At 40.6% G+C, this 23,657-nt stretch overlaps 1 protein-coding gene across 1 annotated transcript in view; it reads right to left on the bottom strand.

The window, feature by feature from the left end:
• The window catches only part of SORCS3 (sortilin-related VPS10 domain containing receptor 3), a 275,728-nt gene that overhangs the window by 59,245 nt on the left and 192,826 nt on the right, over nt 1-23,657 (bottom strand). Inside the window, exons 8-10 of the mRNA XM_010007928.1 lie at nt 16,832-16,950; nt 3,636-3,725; nt 1,404-1,583 (exon numbers count right to left, since the gene is read on the bottom strand). Of these exons, the coding sequence (XP_010006230.1) occupies nt 1,404-1,583; nt 3,636-3,725; nt 16,832-16,950 (389 nt within the window). The remainder of the gene's footprint in view (nt 1-1,403; nt 1,584-3,635; nt 3,726-16,831; nt 16,951-23,657) is intronic.

Raw genomic sequence — 23,657 nt, 5'->3', positions numbered from 1 at the left:
TACTCCCTCCCCTGATTGCCATTACATGGTAGACAGCAGGTCACATCAGAAGTCCCGTGGGGTCTTTTTGTGTTAGCCTTTCTTTTCCTTTTACACAAAACATGGAAATCCTGAATATGCAAACTTGATTTCTTCACTTTCCTTACATTCACAAATTCTGTCAAAATCAACCCAACTGTTCCAAATGTTTTGATATTTATCTTTATCATCAGAACCCATTCCAATAGAACATGACTAAAATGTCCTCAAGAAGATTTTTTGTTGAGTCTGGTATCTGTTGTACAGCTCTGAAAGTGAGAAAGGAGGAAGGAACTTGCTGCAAATCTGCAACTTTGTGACTACTCTAAAGGCCCCTGAGTGACATGGCCCTTTGAATGGTTCTGAAAATCTCCATCTGCATTTAGCAGTGAAGAGTCTATCACATATAGCTGGGAAATACAGAGTTTGCCAATGACATGATGCATGTTTATTTTAGCTGGTTCATCACAATAAAGAAATACATTTTTTTCAGAGGCAATAAAATGTATTTAACTAGATGAAAATGAAACACAAAGCCTGTCCTTTATACTGATCCATACATTTTTAATTATTTTTTTTTTATTACCTTGAACTATCTGTATTTTTATAAACAAATTGATGATGTTGTTAAATGGGCATTATTCTGGCAGAAATAAATAAATGTATAATCCTAACTTCTCTGTGGAACAGCAAACACATTTCTCCATGTAACCATAGAACTGTGTCCAGTCAGCCTGCAGCCATTACTATTAGTTTACCAATTAGTCATTTGTCATTGGCAAAGCACTGAGCCCTGAATCTCAGCAGATCTTCCATCCAATGAGTTACGACAGATCAAAACCAGAATGCTCTGAGAAAACCAGGAACTGAAACAACTGCTCTGAATGGATGGCTGTTGGCCAAGGCTGAAAGGCCTAGCAGAAGAATGAGAATGGAAGTCAATTCAGGGTAGAAGTTATCCAACTGTTATCTCTGGGCAAATGGCACCTGTAAACTTTTACTTATAATTCATAACGTGCTCAGAGTTCAGAAAGGTGGAAACCATATTCCCTACTTACAAGCAGGTGTCTGTAGCTGTTCAAGCTGGCAAATAGAGTTTTGAGTCCTTTTCTACGTGTCCCCATCAGGATGAGAGGGATAATGGTTTTCCCTTTTGGAAATGGCACATAGCTAAGCAGTCACTGACTTGAAAGCAACCAGTTGTCATGCCTATTGCAGAATGTATTGCATCTATTCCCTCATGAGCTGGCTCAGCATCAGATCCAGCAAATGCCTCTGGGTTGATCCCCAAAAAAATGAAGATCCTGGAAGGGTGGTCAGAGCTTTATACTCTCTTGAACTAGCAAGCATTTGCTGTTCTTTGTAGGGTGACCTTTACTACATACCTCATAAAGGTCAATGATGATATTCCCCTCCAGTCCTCGACTGCTTTTCACGTTTTCCAAGGCCAGGGTGAAGTACACCCCTCGGGTGTCTGAGATATACAGGTTGTACGTATCGTTCTGGTTCCACTCCTGAACGGCTGCAAACACCTGATTCTCATCTGTGCTGATAATATGCATGTCCTGTTAAAAGAAGACAAAAGGCCTACTACAGAGGATCTCTGTATTTCTTTGCCCTTTGGGACATGTAGTAATTACCATGACTTATGAAAGAATGGAGATGGAGCATGAATTATAGGTACGTTAAACAATTTTCTGTTAGAGCAAGCCAATAAATTTCCACCATTGTGACTTTCCTGCATTTCATTTTTTTTAATGATCACAAGCTGGGCAAAGGGGTTTTGCTTTCTTCATTTTTGGTAGCTTCAAGGGATTGAATCCAGTTTCATTTTTTATTTATAAATTTGAAAGTCAGTTTTATCACTCACTGAAGATTCATAGCCTTAGAGCCTGGAGTCCTCACGGTCACCAAGTGTGGTGTAGCACCAGACTAAAAGCAGTGACAATTTCCATCCCCATGGATGGAACTAAGGGACTTGTGTTTACAACTGGTAAAGAACCAGTTTCAAAAAACCTGAGAGTTTGCATTTATTTGAAGCTGAGGTATAGGGATCAATTTAAGCTAATGCTGGTAGTGATTTTTAATAACATTTCTATTGGTAGTTTTTCTGACATCTATGATTCCACTATATATAGGCTATCAAGTAATCCACCCACTAACCTATTTTGGATTTCTGCTGCTGACCAAGATATGAATGACCAGCATGGGTTTCTTCATTTAGTTTTAATATCAAAGAGATTTGACAGTGCATTTTCTTGGTATTCTTATAAAGCAGGTTCATGGGAAATGATTGTCAGGGGGGCAATGAATATTGAACTACTTCATCCTTGCCATTGTTGTTGAACAAACTAACACTGGTTCAGCTACAAGCAAAATCACTGTGGTTATGTGGGACTTAATTTATCTATTTGAATCTATTTTAAATTTCCCCAGAGTGCCAAGGAGCCTTGATTAATTTCTTGCACTGTTTCTGCAGGAAGAAACTATAATTCTGGAAGTCTCCCAAAGGATAGAGTGACCTGATTTTGGGGAATATTATCTGGGGAAAGACCAGTTCAGTATTCCATCCTGCCTAGGAGGCAACTTTATATTCTGTGTGAGGTATCAAGGTGAAAAGTTGGGGTTGATTAGATGGAGATATTTCTAATAGACCTAACATAGCCTATCAGCATGGGATAGGGAGAAAAATCATTTGAGGACTTAATTCTGTCCCAATGAGTGTAATCAGTGGGAGGTTTGACATTTTCCTCAATGAAGGAAGACTGAATCAGGAAGGTTATACTTGAATAACCTCTAATTCCTTAAAAGTAAGTACATACCCAACCTATTCCAGCAGTGTGAAAATAAAGCAAATCATCCAATGACTTCAGTCTGTTTTGACCAGTTGCAGTGTAGATATTACATTACCCTGTTGTCAGCCTCACATATGTACAACTCCAGCAGAGTTTGTTAATCTACAGCTGACAGGATAGTTATTACTGTACAGGAAAAATATTCTAGTGACTAAGGGCAGCATAAACAAGCCTCCTTTACGGGGTTAGAAGACTTCGCCATGACACTTAGTTTAAAAAGACCTTCAATTTTTAAATGACAAAACTATCCATATACTATTCACTAATTCCAAACCAGGGCCACCAACAAATCTGTCTTATAACACAGCAGCAATCTGTGACAGCATCAATCAATAAAGCCGGACAATCACAAGGCAGTAATTCTGTCTACCCACTTGTCTTTCTAATGAGGGGTAGCTTTCAAGGCCAACCTGCAAGGTGGGAGCGTAAATAATGTTCTTCTGAAAAATGGCAGCAGGGTTTCCAAAAGTTGGTGTGTGGTCAAACATTCTGAATTCCACACCACCATCACGGAAACAAAACGTTTTCTGAGGTACCTCTTCACTCCCATTTGCAATTTACAGAGGAAAAAAATTGTTCTTCCTGAAACACTCACTAATTTAAGGCAGGGAGAGCTAAAGATCCCGAATCTGTACTTAAGAAAGATCATTCAAGTAGCACAACAAATGGATATTCCCAGAGATGAACCCCACTGAGGTGCTTCACCACTGGGCAGGCTGCACTATTCAAGATGCTACTTGTGTTCATAAAAAGTGTACTCACCTTAGGAAGAGAGTATTTGGGCAATTTAATCTGTGCAAAAGGCTCCCGTCTGTATGACACATAGTAATTTGCTTTTCCACCAGCTGTCACCTGTGGAAACACCAAAGACAGTGAGTGACAACTCTTCCAAGACACCCTATGCTGACACCTCTAAGAAGGTTGGACAACCTTTCTTTAAGATATCTTTTCTATGACCTATGGCCTATGAGATATCTTTTCTATGACAACTGTTCCCAAAAGCATCTGTACAACTCCAAAGAATTCCCAGACTTGAGAGGGCTGGAGCATTATTTATTTAAACGGTGCTACTGAAGCTTCCTATTTGTCTCTCATGCTTCAAACTCAGGCATGATTTTAACATCTAAGGAAAAAGGAAAAAGTAGGTATAAAGTTTAAGGTCTTGAGTGGAAGAAACATCATCTGGCTTCATCACATGGTTCCAGCACCACTGCCTTCACCACGTCACTTAAAGTCCCTGTAATTCTGTTCCTCTCCCGTAAGTAAGAGCTAATGCATCTTATCTTTGCTGCTTCTCAGCCTTGTCTGTTTGCACTACAGAAACATAGAATCATCATCAAGGTTGGAAAATACCTTTAAGATCATCAAGTCCAACAATCCCACTAAACCTTCTAAAACACATTTTTTTAACACCTCCATGGACAGCGCCTCCACCACCTCCCTGGGCAGCCTTACCATGCTTTTTGTGAAGAAATTTTTCCCAATATCCAATCTGAACCTTCCCTTGTGCAACTTGACCCCATTTCTTCTTGTTCTATCACTAGTTCCTAGGTAGAAGAGGCCAGCACATGCCTCACCACAACCTCCTTTCAGGTAGTTGTAGAGAGCAATGAGGTCTCCCTCAGCCTCATCTTCTCCAGGTTGAATAGCCCCAGCTCCCTCAGCCTCTCCCTTCATAAGACCTGTTCTCCAGCCCCCTAATCAGCCTAGCTGCCCTTCTCTGTACCCTCTCTAGCACCTCAATGTCCTTCCTATGCTGCAGTGCCCAAAACTGAACATAGTGCTCAAGGTGCGGCCTCCCCAAGGCAGGATCACCTCCTCGGTCCTGATGGTCACACTATTTCTGATGCAGTCCAGGATGGTGTTGGCCTTCTGGGTCACCTGGACACACTGTTGGCTCATGTTAAGCTGGTGTCAATCAGCAATCCCAGGTCCCTCTCTGCTGGACAGCTCTCCAGCCACTCCTCTCAAGCTTGTAGTGCTGCTGGGGGTTGTTGGGGCTGAAGTGCAGGTCCTGACATTTGGCCTTATTGTAAGTCATACAATTGGCCTTGTCCCATCAATCCAGCCTGTCCAGATCCCTCTGCAGAGCCCCCCTACCCTCAAGCAGACCAACACTCCCAGCCAGTTTAGTGTCATCTGCAAACTTACTGAAAGTGCACTCTATCCCCTCATCCAAGTCATCAATAAAGATGTTAAACAGGAGCAGCCCCAGCACTGAGCCCTGGAGAACACCACTCCTGACCAGCCACCAACTGGATTTAACTCCATGGAATACAACTCTTTGGATCTGGCCATCCAACTAATTTTTCATGCAGCAAAGCATGTGCACATCCAAGCCATGAGCAGCCTCCTTCTCTAGGAGAATGCTGCAGGAAACCTCATCAAAGGCCTTGCTAAAGTCAAGGTAGGTAACATCCACAGGCCTTCCCTCATTCAATAAGCAGGTCACCCTGTCATAGAAGGAGATGAGGTTAGTCAAACAGGACCTGCCTTTCATGAACCCATGCTGACTGGGCCTGGTCACCTGGTTGTTCTGCATGTACTGCATAATGGTACTCAGGATGATCTGCTCCATCAGTTTCCCTCGTACTGGAGTCAGACTAACAGGCCTGGATCATCCTTCTGTCTCTTGCTACATATGGAGGTTACATTGGCTGATTTCTAATCTGCTGGTACCTCCCCCATCAGTCAGGATAAATGATGGAAAGAAATTCCCCTGGGGTCAGGGTTTTCTTCCAAAAGCCTTTTACCATGACTAACAGCAGAGATCCACACTAACACTGTTTAATGCAAACAGTAAATGCAATGAACGTGCTCCTGGAAAGCTGGAGTTAAGCTCTTACATGCTCTTTGTCACTATAAAACTGGTTTCTCTAAAATCATACTGTAGCTGAACAAGGTTTTGGGTGGGGGAACTGACAGACATCCAAAACTGCCATTTTATGGACTAAATGAGCTGCAAAGGCTACACATAAATGCCATGTATCAATGAGATCTACCCTTGATAATTTGTAAAGTATGGGATTTTAAACCTGTCACTAGTCACTTAGTCTTGCTGTAGGTGTTCTTTCTGGCACTATTTCAGGCCTGGCTACAACAGGGCTTATAGTGGTGAATTTCTTCTGCTGTTTTGGCACTCATGCAAGTTTTAAGACAAAACACAAAGCACTTCTCTTTTATATAGGATGTTATTTGTTGGCTTCTCAAGCTTCCAATAAAGCTAACAGAAAGGTCCTAGATTCTATCCTAGCTATCTGTCCTTTTATCTGACACTGATATGTCAGAATATTGCTATAGCATCAATTACACTCTCAGTAATGATACCACCTCTAGATAGTGGCTTTCTTCCCTAGAACAACTATCATTTGAAGGACATGATATTACTGGACATGAAATTTGATTTCTAATCAACTCAAGATAAGGCTTTTTTTTCTATTGGTAGTTTGAAGAACTGGAAGGAAAGGTTCAGAAACAGGACTTATACACTAGGCTTCTGCACTAAGACTTCTTACTTGTAAATTTATCACAGCTGCATTTAGTGCTCCCAGAAGAAAAAAAAAAGGCACCACTATTATACCACACATTGTCTAAGGAAGCAGAAAAATGACCCACAAACTCTATATGTACAACTTATAGCCGAAGTCAAGGGGAAACACAGACAGGAAAATCAAAAGTGATTTGCCTGGGATCTCAGGACAAGGCAGTGGCAGAGACAGGAGAGAACATAAGTTAATTGGTTCTCACTTCATGCTCTGTGCACTGGTGCACTGGCACAGTAGTATTTGAGGGTCCTGCTCTCCAGCTGTGAGGATGGTGAAAGGGCTGTGAGTCCACAATCACTAAGTTAATGATATGGAGTGCAGCAATATCAAACAGTGACCAAATTCCCACTCTGTGTCAAGACAGGATCTACTCCAAATCAGCCAAACTCAAAAAATTTTACATAGGTTTGGGGCTTTATTTCACTGCAAACTGGTGCCTAGAGATTTATTTGGATTTTTTTGTTTCTTTAAGGCAGAAAGGTAGGATTCAAACACCATTCGTGTTCACTGTGCATTAGCTAAACCCCCTTCCTGTCCTCTACCTGGACTAGGTCACCTTGACAAAGGTTTAGAAATCGCAATCTGTGGTCTTTCTGAGCCAGTTAATAGGAAGCCACCCACAATTATGTTGGCTGAAGTTGCATGAAGCTTTTCCCAGCCAGGATCTCATCTTTGCATGATTTACATGGATGGTTACAACAGTTCCAAAAAATTATCAAGACTTTAATAAAGTTTTGGCAAGCACTGTGGTAGAGAATGAATTTTGGAAAGCCCAACTTAATTTATTTCGATGAACTTTTCATTTTCCTATAAGCAAACTCTCCAACATTGTAAATCCCAGAGATTATGATAGTGTTTTGCCCTCTAATGCCTCCTTTTAGCTCACATTTGATGAATGTCGCCCAATTATTTGCTGTGAGCTCATCTGTCATGCTCAGTACAGAATTAGCTGGGTTTGTCTTTTTACTCCTCCTTTGCTAATGATCAGTTCGTTAATCTGTTTTTCTGGATTTCTATTTTATGTGTTTAATTTGGCATCTAGCCAGTGGAAATGATTCCTTTGGACAAATGTATTTGTCCTTAACCACATCTGTCTTTCCTAATACATGTTCTTTCTACTTCCCTCCACCAATCACCTACTACTCTGTAATACTTCCACATTTTTTCACACAGACCACAGTGTACCAGGCTTCCTTATCATCTTCCTGACTAGCCACTGCTGGGACCTGTAATTTCCAATTGAAGGCAGGTATGGCTGTAAAAAAACACAGAACTACTAAATCTCTGAAACTGCTCTGGGTTAAGCAAGAACCCACCTGCCTCCTGCTGCTTGAAGAACATGTTGAAAGCCTAAAGGAACATTCACTGATGCTGACAATGAAACACCATGTGCTAAAGGCACAGCCTCGGCAGGGGAACAGTGACAGCGTGCAGGTAGTGGACTCTTCCTAAGCTAAGAGCTAAAATAGAACAGAGGGCTCTTTTCTACATTGTTTATCAGCCTGGGTGGTCTACCATGATAACTATCACTTGTCCTGCACAGTTATTGGAACAGGTCATCTATGTTTTACACTACTGAAAATGTTCAAAGTAAAAGAGAATTGGAAATAACAGAGATCAACCCACAGTGACCAGACATGTTTAGACATTTGTGACTCCTGTAATTAGTCTCCCACTTCAACCATAGCAAATGGTGACTCACTCCATTACAGAACCAAATTCTAAATTTCCTTGTGCATACTAAGTAGCTGATAATATCTGGTTGATGTTATTTTCAATAAACCCCTCACTTTTTTTCTGAGGTGGTTTCCTCTGTTTATAGATTCCTTCCTTCCAGTAATGTAAAATTAGTTGGTAGAAGTAAAAAGTTGAGAAATACTGTATCAGGATTATAATGCCATCCTGGATCTATGTTTTCCACCTCCACAGGACACCCTGGCATCCCTCCTTGCTCCTTTAACTTTAGTTGCCCTTTCTCCTTCTTGTGGACATAAAATCTCCAAAATCAAATTGTGGATTAAAGCATGGAGGAGTGATGACAAGTTAAGCAGACAGGTTGCTCCACTTATACCTTTAGCAAGGGATTTTGGTGTTCTTTAGAATCAGCTACTATTCAGGATTGAAAAGTTGTGCCTCTTCTTCCAAATCTAACCCCAATGCCAGTAACAAGAGATGCAGATGACGAGGAAGAACACATCTACATGAGCCTAGCATAATATTCTTTCTTCTTGATTACCCACCATGGCCAGGACAAACTACTATCTTTCAGATATTTCTGTGTACTAAGATTCTTCACTGCCCCAGCATAAATCACATCATGACAGGTACCACCTGAGTTCTCTCCCTGTGGTTTTCAGCAATATCACACCTTCTGCACAGTCATTAAAGCAATACGCAGTGGTTTGAGTATAAGAAGATACGTGTCCCTGTGCTGCAGACACAGTGGATTAGTGTTCCTATGCACAAAGCTTCCTGGTAAATTCAGCAGGCTTTGAAATCACGGCACTTTTTAGAGTGCCTGACCCATCCATGAAAATATGCTAAGCATTTATTATACTGGCTCAGTCCCTGTTCACTTTCCTCTCTTCTCAGAGCTCTCATGGGCACAGGCATAGGACAGTGTAATCCTGACTGAAAATACTGGATTTGTTTTAAAAGTAACTCCTGTAGAAAATGTGCACAGTTACACCAAAACAGGAGCCATGTGAGAGCTGCAAATGCACATCACCCACACAGAAAACAACTTAAGAGAGAAGAACATTCAATTCGACACTAAATCTCTTTTGAATCATTGCAGAGGAAACATATGAGTCTGCCAAGGTAATCCTTAACATCTTTAGCTGCAGACACTGCTAATAAATCAGACAATGTGAAGGGAGATGAGAGAGTGACAGAAGAAAGCACAGCACAAAAAGCCCTAGAAATCAAATGTAAATAACTAAATAAAGGAAAACATTAATTATTTTTTATCAACAGATACTTAGATTCAAGGTCTAAATCTGATACCTGGCGCAGCAAAGATGAAACAGTGCTAGAAATGGATGAAAAGCACCCAGCAGTGAATAGGAAAGTACCTAACTACTTACTGCCTGTCTTGCTTTAAGAAGAGATTTTAACAAGCATCTGGGATGTGCTTTCTTTCATCTGTATGGATTGGTTTCCCCACTGGAGTGCTGTCCAGTGTTTTAAATAGGGGAAAGAGAAGATCAGCTGTAGCAGGCATTATTCACCAGTAAAACAGGTGTAATCATGTTCACCATTTAAACGTCTTCATCCTATTAGTTTCATAATAAGCTTTTAATGATTTCTTCAATAAAAGACTCAAAGACCAAACCCGACAAGTTGGAGAGTGCTCCATTGTCCCGCCAAGCCGTTTTCTCTACCATCGATTGCAAAGATAAAAATCAATCGTAGCTAAGCAGGGTGAAGTTAAAAATAAATTGCCCAGATTGATTTCTGTTAAGACCTTTGGCTCCTAGTTTAAAAATGGAGGAAAGAAATTTATATTTGAACATGGTGTATTTAGCTTTTATGAAAATAAAGAGAAGGCTCTAGACTAGGAAATCAAAGTTTAATTTTGCCCCTCCTATCTTGTTTCACTGCTGAGAAGTTTTACAATAAAGTTAGAAAAGAAAAAAAAAAAAAGAAAAAAAAAAAAAAAAAGAAAAACCAACAATTAATATCAAACTTTTTTCCTTTCTTTATTCCTGGAGAAATTTTCTACTTATTGAAGTTATTAAATTGACAGCTGAAAAACTGAAGTCAGGCATTTCTATGAACTGGCATAATCTCAGCTATGGCTGTTGGTTGAAGTCTACTCACCTGGTAACTGACTTGGATCCAGCAAATATGCTCATTTAGCCTACTAATACCCTGTAAATTTTAAACATAAGCACCTCCAAGTTTTTCTAAACAACCACAGTTGAAAACAGTAAAAGCAATAAACTGCTTCTCTGAGCTAAGATTAGACATATTTTGTTTATGAAATTAGGAACTTTTTTCTCCCTCTATCCAGATGAATGAACCTTAAAGAGAAATGTTCTCCCATTCAAGTTCTAAAGCTATAAATGAAAAATATTTTTCTTCTCACTGAGCCTGAAAAAAAAATATTCTTATAAATATATCCTCTTTGAGAAAAATGTGATTTGATTCAAAGTAGACAAAAATTTTAAAAGGCATTTTCTGAAAAAGCCATTTTTTTTAATAAAACCACTTCAGTTGAATTTTTTTGACACACTAACAAGACTCCAGTGATCCAAAAAGGCCAATATTATCCATAGGTGCTATAAGAACCTAGCAGTGATTGTGGGTGAACACTGACATCTACGTATGTTTTAAGGAGACTTTCTGATGCAAAAGAAGACTAAATTGGTTCAACAGCTTTTGGCGGAAGCGCTGGCTCCTTTGAGGCAGAGGAATTATTCAGATGTGTATTGTAAGAGCCCCACTTAGCTGCACCACACAACATCTGGAGAAATTCTGGGTTTGCTCATTGTCAATCCTGCCACTGAGCAGGCTGAGATGCTGCCCTGCTGTGAAACTCTTTGAATTAAGCAAAAGTCTTCTAAGTTCAAAATTACTTCAGAGGGTTAAGGAGAGCCAGACACATGATCAGTATCAAAGAGAAGCATTTTGACTTCAACTTTTCACTTCCCACATGGAATTCCTTCCATCTATAAGAACTGAAGGTGCTCCCATACTGCTGCATATGCAAGCTGCAGGTTACCACCAACATCCCCTGCTCCTAAATGGCAACGCCACAAGCCCAATCTCATTCAGGAGGAAAAGACTCTCTCTTCCCAGCTCCCTCACACTGCTTTATTCCTTCATCACATCAACCTCAAAAGCACTTGGTCAACCTCCAGAGCAGCTTACCTTTTTGGACATGGGACCATCATATGTCCCAGGACAACCTTAAGAAATGTGGAGTTAAGAAAGAGCTGTGCAGTTTCCAGAGACTGAATCAAAAAGGAAGTGGCACAAAAAACTGCCAAGGGAGCTTCCCAAGAAGCAAAATGGCAGGAGGGTCCATGTGACAGAGAAGACCCTCTTTTGAATTTCAGCATGCAATTAAACACCTTGATAAATTATGGTATGTGAGCAGAAAGGGGAATGGCTACCCATGTTCTCACTTTAAAGGCCTTCAAAAATGAGAATGTACTGCCTCTCACCATACCTCTTTGCTTAATGGTTCCCATTTAAAGTGTAAATGAAGCAGTGTCTGAAACAAAGACCAAACCCTTTTTCATTCAGAACCTGCAGGAGTCATTCTTTGTCCTTATAAAGTGAGATCACTGGCCAGAGGAAGATCTGAGAATGTTCATCTCCAAAGGAGTTTGTTCTGCTAGAGAAAACAGACATCCCCAAAATCAAACTAGATACCAGTTTCTCAACCTCAGAGGACTCTTCCATGCCCAGTAGTTTTGTCACCGCCACGGAAAGTGCTGAAAGTCTGATTGACTTCAGCTGCACTCTGTTGGGATAGCACAGTCTGCACCATCCCAGAGAAAAATAAAGACACAAATAACAATCAAAATAGGTATTGATTGCCCATCCACAGATCTCTACGCTGACTTACAGCCAGTTCGAATCAAAAAGGCCAAAGGTACCCTCAGGGTATCCAAGCACAGACAGAGACAAAAGCTTAAGGGAGGAATGGGGAGAGTGTTAACTGGATGCTGAACTACACTGGTATGACCTCTGGGAGAAAAACCAGACACTGAAGGCTTTACACAAGGAAAACTCAACAAAATTAATAGAGGGAGGAAACATTTTATGAGCCCTACATCTGTAGCTGGGGGAAGAAAAGGGAGGACAATTTTCTGAGACCAGATCCTTCCTCAAGTCCCAAAAGTGAGTATGCCCAAAAGCTTAGTTATGCCTTTTCTAACTCCATCAATTCCAATCTCATAAAAATTACTACCTCTCCCTATAAACTTTGTCTCACATCTTTAGGCCACCAGAGCTGTAGCAACAGTACTGCCAGCAGTCTTCATGCCACACATTTTTAAGAGTTTCATCATTATTACTGTCCCTCTCCTGATACCTACGGTTCTGTGTGAAAACATAGTTCTTAATGGGTCTGCACCAGTGTGTTGTTAATGTCATTAGTCCCCCTTGCAGCCATGCCCATCCAACATGGAACTCCAGGCATGCAGCAGAAACACTGAACTACTGCACCTGGTATAGCCTGCACATAACCTTTGGGTAACTGGGAAGGACTACTTTAACTTGGCAATAATTATCTCCCTATGGCAGCTGTAGGTCTGTCCACAAGAGTGTTGCTTTCTGCAGAAACCACTGTCCTAGAGCAAAGCTGATTTTCAGTGAATGCACTGCTGTATTCATGTTGCCTTAGGAGTTCCCAAATCAGCAACACTGTACTGAAACTTTTTTGGCCCATATTCTCCTCATTCCCACAACAGGTGATGACATTTGCTCATTCTTTCTTGCAATTTCAGTGGAAAGTTTTAATCTGTTGGCAAGGAAACACACACATCATTCCTACTCTTTTCTTTAGTTTAAAAGAACTGAGTAGAACTGATGTTATTTGTTTACTTATGGCAGAATAACGTTTTTTATCCAAACAAAGCTTTCTCCCTCAAAACATAACTTCCTGAAAATAATCCCCATTTTCATGGAAGTATATTGCATTTTAGACTCTTATAAGCAACCTGATCAATTCCATTAGAAAACCTTATACAAGACTTGCTTGAAAAATATTTTCCCCAGAATTCCCCCTCGATTAATTTTTACAATAGAAATCCTCCAAAATATCAATACTCTAGATTCATACATAAACGAAAAGACTCTCCCTGACCTCTGGGTTCTGTAATATAAGCTCTGCACATGAGAATACCACAGAAGTTCAGGTAGTTGTCAGGAAGGTGAACTTTATAGGCAGTTGCAGGTTCTCTCTGCACCTCTGTTTAGAAAGTGGTACTATTTCAGTAGAGAGAACTGAGAGGCATGGATAGGGAAGGGTAAAGAGCAGCTAGAGAGAACGGCACGTTACAGCTGTAGAGAAAGTACTGGCTCCATCACTGCACAGCTATAGAATTGAATACAACTGACACTGACCTTAATGGCAAAGTTGCTCATTAAAGTAGCTCCTTTTTTTGGTACAGTAAATAAATTCAGACTTGTTCCAAGGTCTTGTCACAAATAAATCACCTGCTCTGCAAGGTCTCTGATGTATTAGCCATGAAAGAAGATGATGCTACTGGCTCCTGGCTACAACAGGGCAATCCTATGAACTGAATGAAAACTTACAGACACAAATGAGGGCAGGACTTTCGCTTCATGTATCAATTTATGCAGAATTATCCAATCTTAGTGATGTGCTAGGAATCCCTAAATAACTATTGAGCAATCAAATAAAAAAGTCAATCAATAAATTCAGAGTGATCACCTACTGTTTTATGTATAAGAATTCTTCCTACTCTCTCTTAGTAGCTATTTCTTTATTACCTTTTACATTTTGATTCATCATGTGCTCTGTTATTTATCTCCTTTGCTTGGGAACTAGTGCCAGTCTTTTCAAACTCTTCATGTGCAAGTTTTTTTCAAGCATAGGACCGTTCTCATTTTCTTTCTTTGCACTGCAATTCCAAAAGATCCTTTCAGAAATGAACAACAGCATTCCACATGATAAGGAATCATTGATTTATAATGGCACTATAACATTTCCCATATTCATCTTCCCCCTATCCATTAGGCACCACATCAGCACATTTGCTTTGAGTGCACAGATGCACAGGTTAATGCTTCCCAAGTATCTTACACTACAGACCTGTTCATCAATTTGAGTAGAATGGATTTTCACTGGTAAATAACCCTATGCAGATAATCTAAAATGTTGATATGAATAGTTGGGATTCATCTTCCCTAATTTGAGCTAACAAAAAGTTAGAGGTCTTCTCTAAGCTACTGTTAGGCTCCTTCTGATATTAATCAGAAAGATGTATTCAGAGAGAGACCTATCTCATCCTGCAATGGGCACAATAGAAGATAAATTGTCTCTGGTTTTGATTTTTCCACTCACTTTATGGGAACACAGACTACTGGTTTATACAAAAAAAACCCCTCTTTTTATGTCAAAATTTAAAAGAAATGTTTTTTTCTTTCTACTCCAAGACATCGCTTCAGATTTGTTCCAAGAAAAACAGACCTCATGCATCCACCCTTTATGCAGCTATTAAGCCTCACCAGGTTCTTAACATTTAATTTTATATTTATTTTTATATTTATTTATTCATTAATCTCTATCTAATATTTGAAATTCAAAAGAGATGGGTCCTGTATTTCTGTCCAAGATTATCCAGACAGAATGATATGCATGAGACATTGCACACAGTCAATGAGAGACATCCCATAATAGGCAGCTACATCACAAGGCTTGTGAGACTAATACATCCAGGACGTATCAGCACTCCTACATATGTACCAAGCAAACACCACGTAGCCCATCGACCATACACTGGACATGGTGGATTTAACACACTTTCAGCTCAGAATGGTGTGTGCTTTGAATCTGAAGTGCTTGCATGTTACTCAAGTACTACAGGGACTCAAATCCACGCCCAGTTTGCAGCCACTCACAACAGGCTGCTGAACAGCCAGAAATCCTGCGTGTTTCAAAAAAAGAGGGAAAGTGATGGACAGTCCGTGGAATGGAGAGTCTCCTGCCCAAAGCAGCAGAAATCTTCTTAATATTTTTTTTAGAAATGTGGGCATATAGTTTTGACTTCAAACACTCACTAAGCTGTAATAAAACATTGCTAAGGATATTCAAGGAACTTGAAATATTACATATACATATACATATGTTTGCACATATACAAACACTTTTTAAACTTGAAGCAATTAGCAGCTATTATCTCGAGCCGCTAATTTGAGGCAGAGGAATGTGCACATCAGGCTGATGTCCTCACTGCGAGCACAAACTCCTAAACAGAGCAGCCTTTTTTAAACACAGGTGGTAGCTGTGGAATGAGAAATGCCTGCAAGGCCTCATGCTAGCCATAAAGAATTGGATGTTCCACAATACCCTCAGCCACAGGCATAAAACACCAGATTAAAAGCACCTCTCCAATATACTCCTTGGAGAGTATAGCATTTATTGATTGGAAAGCTACTGCCTCCTGTCAAATAACGACTTACAAAGTTGCAAAAGTTACATTCTTAGAGTATTCTAGCAGCAGGTATCCTTGCAATGCCAAAGGAAGCAGCAGCAGGCTGGGTTTCATGAGGAAGTGAAGGGAGCTCTGGCTCCCATAGCAATCGTTCACCTCCAGAGCAACAGACTCCCCTACTCACAGGAGAACTCCTCTGCCAACAATATTCAAACACATGCAGCTTCCACATATCCCAGGTCATATACACCCATTTCTCCACCATATCCCAGCACAGAATCAGCTTTCCCACTTAAACTGCCTTTTCTAAGAGCAATTTCGCAATAAAGAGAGCAGAACTCCCTTACAACTTGGATGCATTCAAAAAAATATTCCCCAAGAAAGTAAAATAGGAGCTTAACGTAACCCAGTCTTACTCAAAAAGGGAAGCATATGTTTCTTCTCTGCCACCTGGATCCAAGCCCCATGTCATCTCATTCCTCCTTTTCAGCATTGCTGACAAGCAGTTAACATCACTATATCTGTAATCTCTGTCTCCTGAGCTTCCTACAACCTGCAATCACCACAGCCTGACGCCCAGTTTTCACCTAAATGGCAGATCTTCAGCAAGTCTTCTTTTATACCATCCTATTCATTCTCACACTTCCATGGGTATGAAATGGGGAGAGATGGCCTTGTTCCATCTAGTTCATGTATTCTCAGAAAATGTCAAAACCAAGTAGTTCCTCATTCAATTTCTGTCACTTTCTCATCATCTCCAAAATAACCATCTACCTGAAAAATTTACAGCCATCTTGCATTTGGAGGTAGGTCCATAACATCTTTTTTTCTGATTTATCTCCTGGTTTACCTCCTACTGCAAATCTTGGTTTGTTCCATTAGCATTATTTGACTATCAAATCAGCAAAATTCTTTGCATTTGTTAAAATGATTGCTCACCCCTTTCCTTTGTTCTTCTCTCCAGTTCATCACTAGCTTCTTTGTACTTTCCCAGTAGCCGCAACAACATTAAGTTAGAACTTCTGAGAAATCCATGGACCCTTAGGACTACTGATGAATAAACTTTCAAAATATATATCAGATTCACCATGAGACAAGGGATGAGCAGAGACATCAACTCTTTTACCCCAGACTGCCTCGCCAATCCCTAGCAGGCAAATACAGACTCCCAGCTCTTATGACTTGATGTCCCATGGACTTGTCCTAAGAATATAAGCCTCCTCTCTTGAATACCTGGCACACGCAAAATTCATGTCATGTTCATATCAAGTCAACGTACCTGGATAAAGATATATTCATCCTGAACAACAAGGGAGCTGATGTCAATGGAGCGTGAAAACGGCCCAGTCCTTTTGGTCTCTGAGCACTCCTGAATCCGACAGGTCAAATAGTAGGTGTCTGTAATGGGAGAATATGTACACATGAAAAATGCCCAGGTAGGAGCCTGTTGTCTGAAAATGTCATCAGCGATCCAAAAGAAGGTCTCTGAAGGGAAATCTTAACCTCATCTCCAACTAGCTAGACATTATTGTATGATCTACCTCCAGCCTTTAAACTGTAACAGCTCTCTGGAGTCAGGAATTCATCACACTTCTGCACTCACTATTGTCTTCCCCATTGTGCAGACATCTCTCGAGAGACTGGAGTTCAAACCATAAATGGAGGGTACAAATCATAAATGCATCAGAAAACTGAGTATGAGACCATATGGAGCAGAAGATGATTTCAAAAGCCACCTAGGTAGAATTTATCAATTCCACTACTGTGCTGGGAATTATGTCCCCATCCTCCCCTAAAATACCCTAGCCTTGTTGATGGTTTTAATTGTGGCAGTAACAAACAAGAAGAATAAAAAAGTCCCAACTAGCACTATTAGGTTTAACTTATTTTGCAGTGAAAATCACAAGCATCTCCCAAAATTCAGTCTTTATAACCAATATGTGTGAAAATGCCATGGATGTGAAATAGCATGACTAGCTGAAGAGTCCCAACAGTAGTTACATGCACTGCAAAAGGCATCAAATGCTTCTGTCTAGAGTGAGGATGAGAAGACCGTAGTGCTAATGGGATACCTTGTCAGTCCCTGACAATACTTGAGAAAAGGAACAGGACTGAGGGAACATGAAGAAGACATAAGGCAAAGTCAGACACACAGAAAGTTCCTCAGAGTGGCAAGAAGAGACGTGCTCACCACCAGTAAATTGGCAGGGATTACAGGGGATCAAGCATTATTTCACTCAGGCTAAGAAAGGATCTCATGAAATGGAACAATCAAGGCACTGTGTCTCTGGATGTACGTAATTTAAATATGCCATCTCTGCCTTTCAACTGCTCTTCTGAAAACTGCACATTAGGGATAAAATTAAAATGCAACTAAGATGATGGCTGCAGTGATAAAAGGGTAATATCTTTTACACTGCAGCACTTCTACCGGCTTCTAAGATTCTTGTTTCCTTTTCTAAAATGGGTGAGGATAGAACATCAGGAAGAAAACAGTAAGTTTATAAGGGCTGGAGTGACTCTGGTGCTTTGATTTTAGTTCACAACTCCACCTATTTAAAAGGCTCTTGTCAAACTGAGCCCAAAAGGATGAAAGAGAAGTTTAAAATAACAGTAACTAGCCTAGCAAAGCTGCTTACAGGATTCTCCATCCCATGAATTTGTTACTGTGCTTTGTCTCTTTCCACTGACAGCAAAAGGTGATTCTGTTGAAAGCACTTGAGGGGCATGACTGAAATACCCTGACACTCTGCCAACTGCTTTCCCAGATTAAAAAATGAGATTCAAAAACTGGCAGTTTCCCCTTCCCTAGCCTTCTCCCACTAGCAAACCCTTAACAATGCTAAAAGAACACAAGTCAGAAGCATTGATAACAATAATAATTTAAAACAAATAAAAATCAGCCCCCAAAAAAGTCACAAAGTACAACCAAGCTTTAATCTAATAAAGGCTCCTGACCAGTTACTAGTCTGAAGAGCCATGTTTAAAGGCTGCAGGCCTGGTTCTGGGTTAAGGTGCTGGGAATTCCAGGTTAATGAGGGCTATATGTCTGATCCAGAGCAGCTGAGTAGGTCTGGTGCAGCAATGAAAATGCAGTCCCACTGATGATTCTAAAGCAGCAGAAAATGTTGCTGGTGCCAGCTCAGAGTATCTGGAGGAAACTGAAGTGTATTGTGAAAAATATCTGACCTAGAGGCAGTGCCAAATAACTGGAGTGCTGGAGTTGTGTTTTCTCCCAGCATGAAATACCAGAAGCAGTAGCAGAGAGGTCAGGCTCTCAGCTGGGATAAATTAAGGTTTTTAATCAACTGACACATACACACTTAGTCCAGAGTTTCTATTTACTTCCTCAACGTGGAATCTATAGCACATTTTTGCAGCATATAAAAGCAACTTTTCAGAAAACAAGAGGGTTTCATATACTGCCATGCTACCCAAAGAGCTCAGCAGCCTTGACTTGTACTTTGAGGTTGTCTTGGTTTGATCCAGGATTAAGTCAATTTTCCTTTTACTGATTTTTTTTTTGCCTTCAGTAAGCTTTCTTCTAACTAGTACCAGAGAGTTACAACTAAGACTGATAATAGTAGAATGTTTTTCTAACTGCTGGGTCTTCAAGGTTGCATCTTTACTCTGCTGGCTCAGACACCACAGGGAGATCTATGACCCCCCTGTAGGAGGCTGAATTAGACAGACAGCAAAATTGGCCAGAGGTATTCCATTCCATATATCTATGTAAGCTCAGAGGAAGGTCAGAGACAACTTCCTTCCTGCTTCTTCTTCCCTTTGAAGACAGTTCGCAGCTAAGGAGAGTGCTGTGGGAGTTGCTGGGGGAATGGGGGGGCAATGGGGGCTTTGTACATTTCCTGAACACATTTGTATATAGTTGTATATATTTTCTTATATCATTAGTGTTTAATTAAAGCTGTGTAGTTTAGTTTTCAATCCAGTAAAGTCTCTTTTTCTCTCTCCTTCCCTATCTGGCTGGGAGGGGGAGGGGATTGAGAGCATTGTTGTCAAACCTGAGTCAAACAGTGACAACAATTTATTGGCGCCCAACGTGGGGCTCAATTTTAAACTCAGATTATAACTTTTCATTAATTGAGAGTGTTCAAAATTTCATCTCTGATGGGAGGAATCCCTCAGATAGCAATGGGCAATAGTTCTGCTGAATTTCATGATGGATTGACACTAAAATTAGGCAAAACAAGGGGGAGAAGTCAGGAGTTGCATTTTTAGAAGCTCATTCCCTCCGGTATGTTCTCCCACACAGCTGCTTGGATATGCTTATCCCTCCAACAGGGGGATATTTTGCTGCTGCTGAGTGACAGAATGGGAAGAGGAATAAAAACCTGTCACAAATAAATGCAAATAAATCACCAGTGTTGACATGACAACGAGCTTCCTGCATATTGGGAAATGTGTAATTTGGAGTGGGTTACACCAGTAATCAAATACATACAAAGAACAGCACCTGATTAATATTAATGGGAAGTTGGTAGTGAAAAAGGGGGGCAGCTCACTACCCATTTTCTATTTAGTCTCTTCTTTATTTATTTTCATATATTTTACAACACAAGGCCTAGGAAAGAAAACACAGACAAAAAAAAATATCCTCAGATCTGTCTGCCTTTGGACATGGAAGTTCAAGTCTTGCATTGCTTTCTCCTGCCCCACAAAACTAAACAAAAAAATAACCATTCCCTTTAAATATATTTTAAAATCATGTGAAAATATGACAGCACACAGTTCACATTTCTGTATGACTGAAAGCAAGGCACAACCACAAGTCCCTGTCCAAGCTTTTTGAAGGGTATGATTCTTATGGCTCCATTTGCAGAGCACATCTTCTTCTCTATAGAAAGTACAGGGCCCATCAACAAAAATGTCAATTAAGACAGAAGGGTGCATCCTAACTTCCAATCTGTTATCTCCCTCTTCTCTGAAGTGAAGGCCTTTTTCAGGCCTGTTTTGCACAGCCACGAACTAAAATGACAACTGCCTAGAAGGGCAGGTGGCATGTGCCCAAGCTATGCCTTTAAAGTCTTGCTTACCTTTCACTGGCAGATGCACCCCTCAAGGGAGACTGGCTTCTATCTAGGGCTTATTTTCAATTCATGTATCATCATATGCAACACCAGAACTAGGGGCTTTGGTTTTTTTGGGGTGTTGGGTTCTTTTTGTAATGTTCCACTGCAAAAGGAGTTGAGAAGATCTCCCCATTTCCTAGACAGCCTCAAAAACTTCTCATTCTTATAAGTCAACATCCAGCTACTTTCTCAGCCCATCTGTGAATGAAGCAATATGGACATCAATAAGCCTAGAGAGTTTGCTGCAGCTCAAATCCCAGCATACATACCTCCACACAAGCCCTTCCCACCAATTTATCTCACTTATGATTAGGGAAAGCTTTTTCAGATGTGCAGCCACATCCCAGTTGAGGAGTTTGAAACACTTCACCATTGCCAATTAACACAATCTCCCATCTTGAGAATTTGGAGTGTATTTTTACCCTTCTTAGAAGTGATAAAACTGAAGCAATGTCTTGAAATGTGCAGTGATAAACTGGTGAAATAAGCCAAACTACTAAATCTTCTCTTTGCCCACCAGTCATGACAGCTTTGACAGGAAGCAGAAGCACAAGAGGCTCTGTCTGGTGGGGTAACACCTAAAGACTTGGGTCCCTGAAGGGAGACACTGCAGTAGTCAAACCTGTCACTGTGCTGAAGGCTGCAAAGGGCAGACCTATGTGGAGGTAAATGTAAAGTAGCAAAACAAAAGACAGCAAGACTTGCTCCTCCCTGGTAACAAACCAGCAAAAAGCAGGCATGGCTGGCCAGCGTGGCTGATGGAGAGAAGGGCAGCTTATGGAAACAAGTTGCACTGGCAGATCGTCTCAGCCTAAGTCAGGTCCTGGAGCAATGCAAGACTTTAAATTATAAACTACCAGTGAAGGTTACCAAAGAAAGCAAAAAAAAAAACCTAGCTCAACAATTTTTCCCTCAAAGGAAAAGAGGGCCTAGGAATGTCAACAGGACTGCAAATTATCCTCCAGTAACTAGAACCCTGTTTTCTCTTTCTGGTTAATTTTTCCTCCACTGTTCTTTTTCCCTTTAATTAAAATACTGTTTATTGCATCATATCTGTGAGTGGGGAGAAGACTATTTCACTGAAAAATAGAAAGTTTAATATGTCTTTCTCAGGAGTGCTGGTGGATGCTTGAGTGTATTTGTAACAGTTCCCTTCATCCAACCCTGTCCTTGCTGCTGCCTCTTACACCCAGGCAGAAGGAACAGTGCCCAAGGCTCCCACACATTTTTATAATTTAGAAATGCAAACCTAGATTATTATTCTGCTACAAAAGCTCTGCCAAGATGTTGAAAAAATGTTGAAAACTTCATCTGCTACAAGACAGGAAAAGAAAAGAAGAAAATAAGAAAAAAATAATAAAAAAAAAAGTTCAGAAGTTTAATCCTAAATACCATTTCCCTCACACAGGTTTTTTTGTTGGATGGTGGTGGTATGAAGGCCCATTTTGGTTACAAATCCAACCAGGAGACAAGTTCAGCCTCCCATTCCTTAAGTACACTGAGCTGTACCATTTCACACCAGGTCAGGCCATAGCTTTGAGGAAGCTGATGTTTTGTAACATAAGCTAATATAATCTAAAGCCTTAAAAACTCTAACTGGAGTAACATGGTTCTTTTGTGCTATGCTTGTCTGGGAGAAGAGTAATTTTGGTGTTGTCCCCCAGTGGGACATGCCAGTAGGGCCAGCACAGCCTGTTGTGTCCCTCTTGTGCCTGCTCTTTGCTGGGATGATGACTTGAAATGAACATGTTTTGCTGACACTACTGGTTTAAGTCTGACTTTCAGTGAAACCCTCGATACCATCAACTGCCAATTTCAAAATGCTGAATTTATACATCAAAACAAGAACAAACAGCAAACTCCCAAGCAAGCAAGACCTGAAGGAAGAGTTGTTGGCGAACTGGGAAGACATCTTTCAAATTAAGCTTCTACATCCTTGACACATCCAATACTCAAATAGCTAAGTGAGCAAATTTAAACTTAGTTTGAGAACAGACTCCATCAGCAGTTTGTTTGCTTACTTACTTGCTCTTTTACTTTGCTTTTGGCCACTTCTCCCAACATTCCTGCAACAGCAACACATCAGCAAAGGCACTGAAGAAACCCCCCTACTTTGCCAACCCACCTGCTGGCCTGTTGTGCTTTTTCCACATGTTCAACAAACAGCTGTCACCCCTGAGCTTGTATTGCCTGGTTATTTATTCAGCTGCCATCACTAAACAGAAGTGGGAGGCCACTGAGTGGTTTTAGAAGATCCACAGCCTCAGAGAAACCACCCTGACAGACAGGAGCTTGTTCACAAAACATCTGGCCTACACAGCCCTTGACTAAAACAAAGGAAAATTTGCAGTCAACAGAAAGGAGGCCTTTTCTTCCCAGAAATCCTGTACAACTGCAGTTTTATGCTGCTTTTCTATACTGTCCCTGTAGTGTAAAAGGGACACATGTGCCATTACTGTGTAGCACTGAACTGGAGTAAAGCAGGCTCCATCTGTAGAGGTGTGGAGCTGTAGTTTCTTCGTGAAATATCTGAAACACTCTGGAGAGTGGTAGAAAAAGTCAACTTAATTGTAATACTTACTGTCTTCTTAGCTGGAAGTTAATTACATACAAATCCATTCTGCTGTAAACATGGTCAGATTAATTTCACTGAGGAGTTAGGAATTTTTTTCCTTTCTGTTTCTTACTTCAGATCCAGGCACCTTTTCAAGGCTTGTAATGTTTTGGTATGGAGCACCTATTCACACACTGTCAGCAAAACTGAAAAACCCTTTCAATATGAGGCAAAGACTACCTGGCACACAGAGACCAGTGAAGAAGTCTGACTGTAGGCAATTTCTCAGGTTCCCAGGTACAAACTAGCTGTTCTGAACACCTGGAAATGCACAGGGGCTGTACTGCACAATGCTAGTAGCCCAGCTCTTTATGATTCACGTAAAATATGTGATATTGAAACAGCTAAATAGGGAACAGAATAGACAGCTCCATATCCCAACAGACTGAGCTTCTGCCCAGCCT

Source organism: Chaetura pelagica, unplaced genomic scaffold (assembly GCF_000747805.2).
Source record: "Chaetura pelagica isolate M959 unplaced genomic scaffold, ChaPel_1.0 scaffold531, whole genome shotgun sequence".
NCBI classification, from domain to species: Eukaryota; Metazoa; Chordata; class Aves; order Apodiformes; family Apodidae; genus Chaetura; species Chaetura pelagica.
Note: the sequence above shows the minus strand (reverse complement) of the source record. Positions and strands in the feature narration are given on the sequence as shown.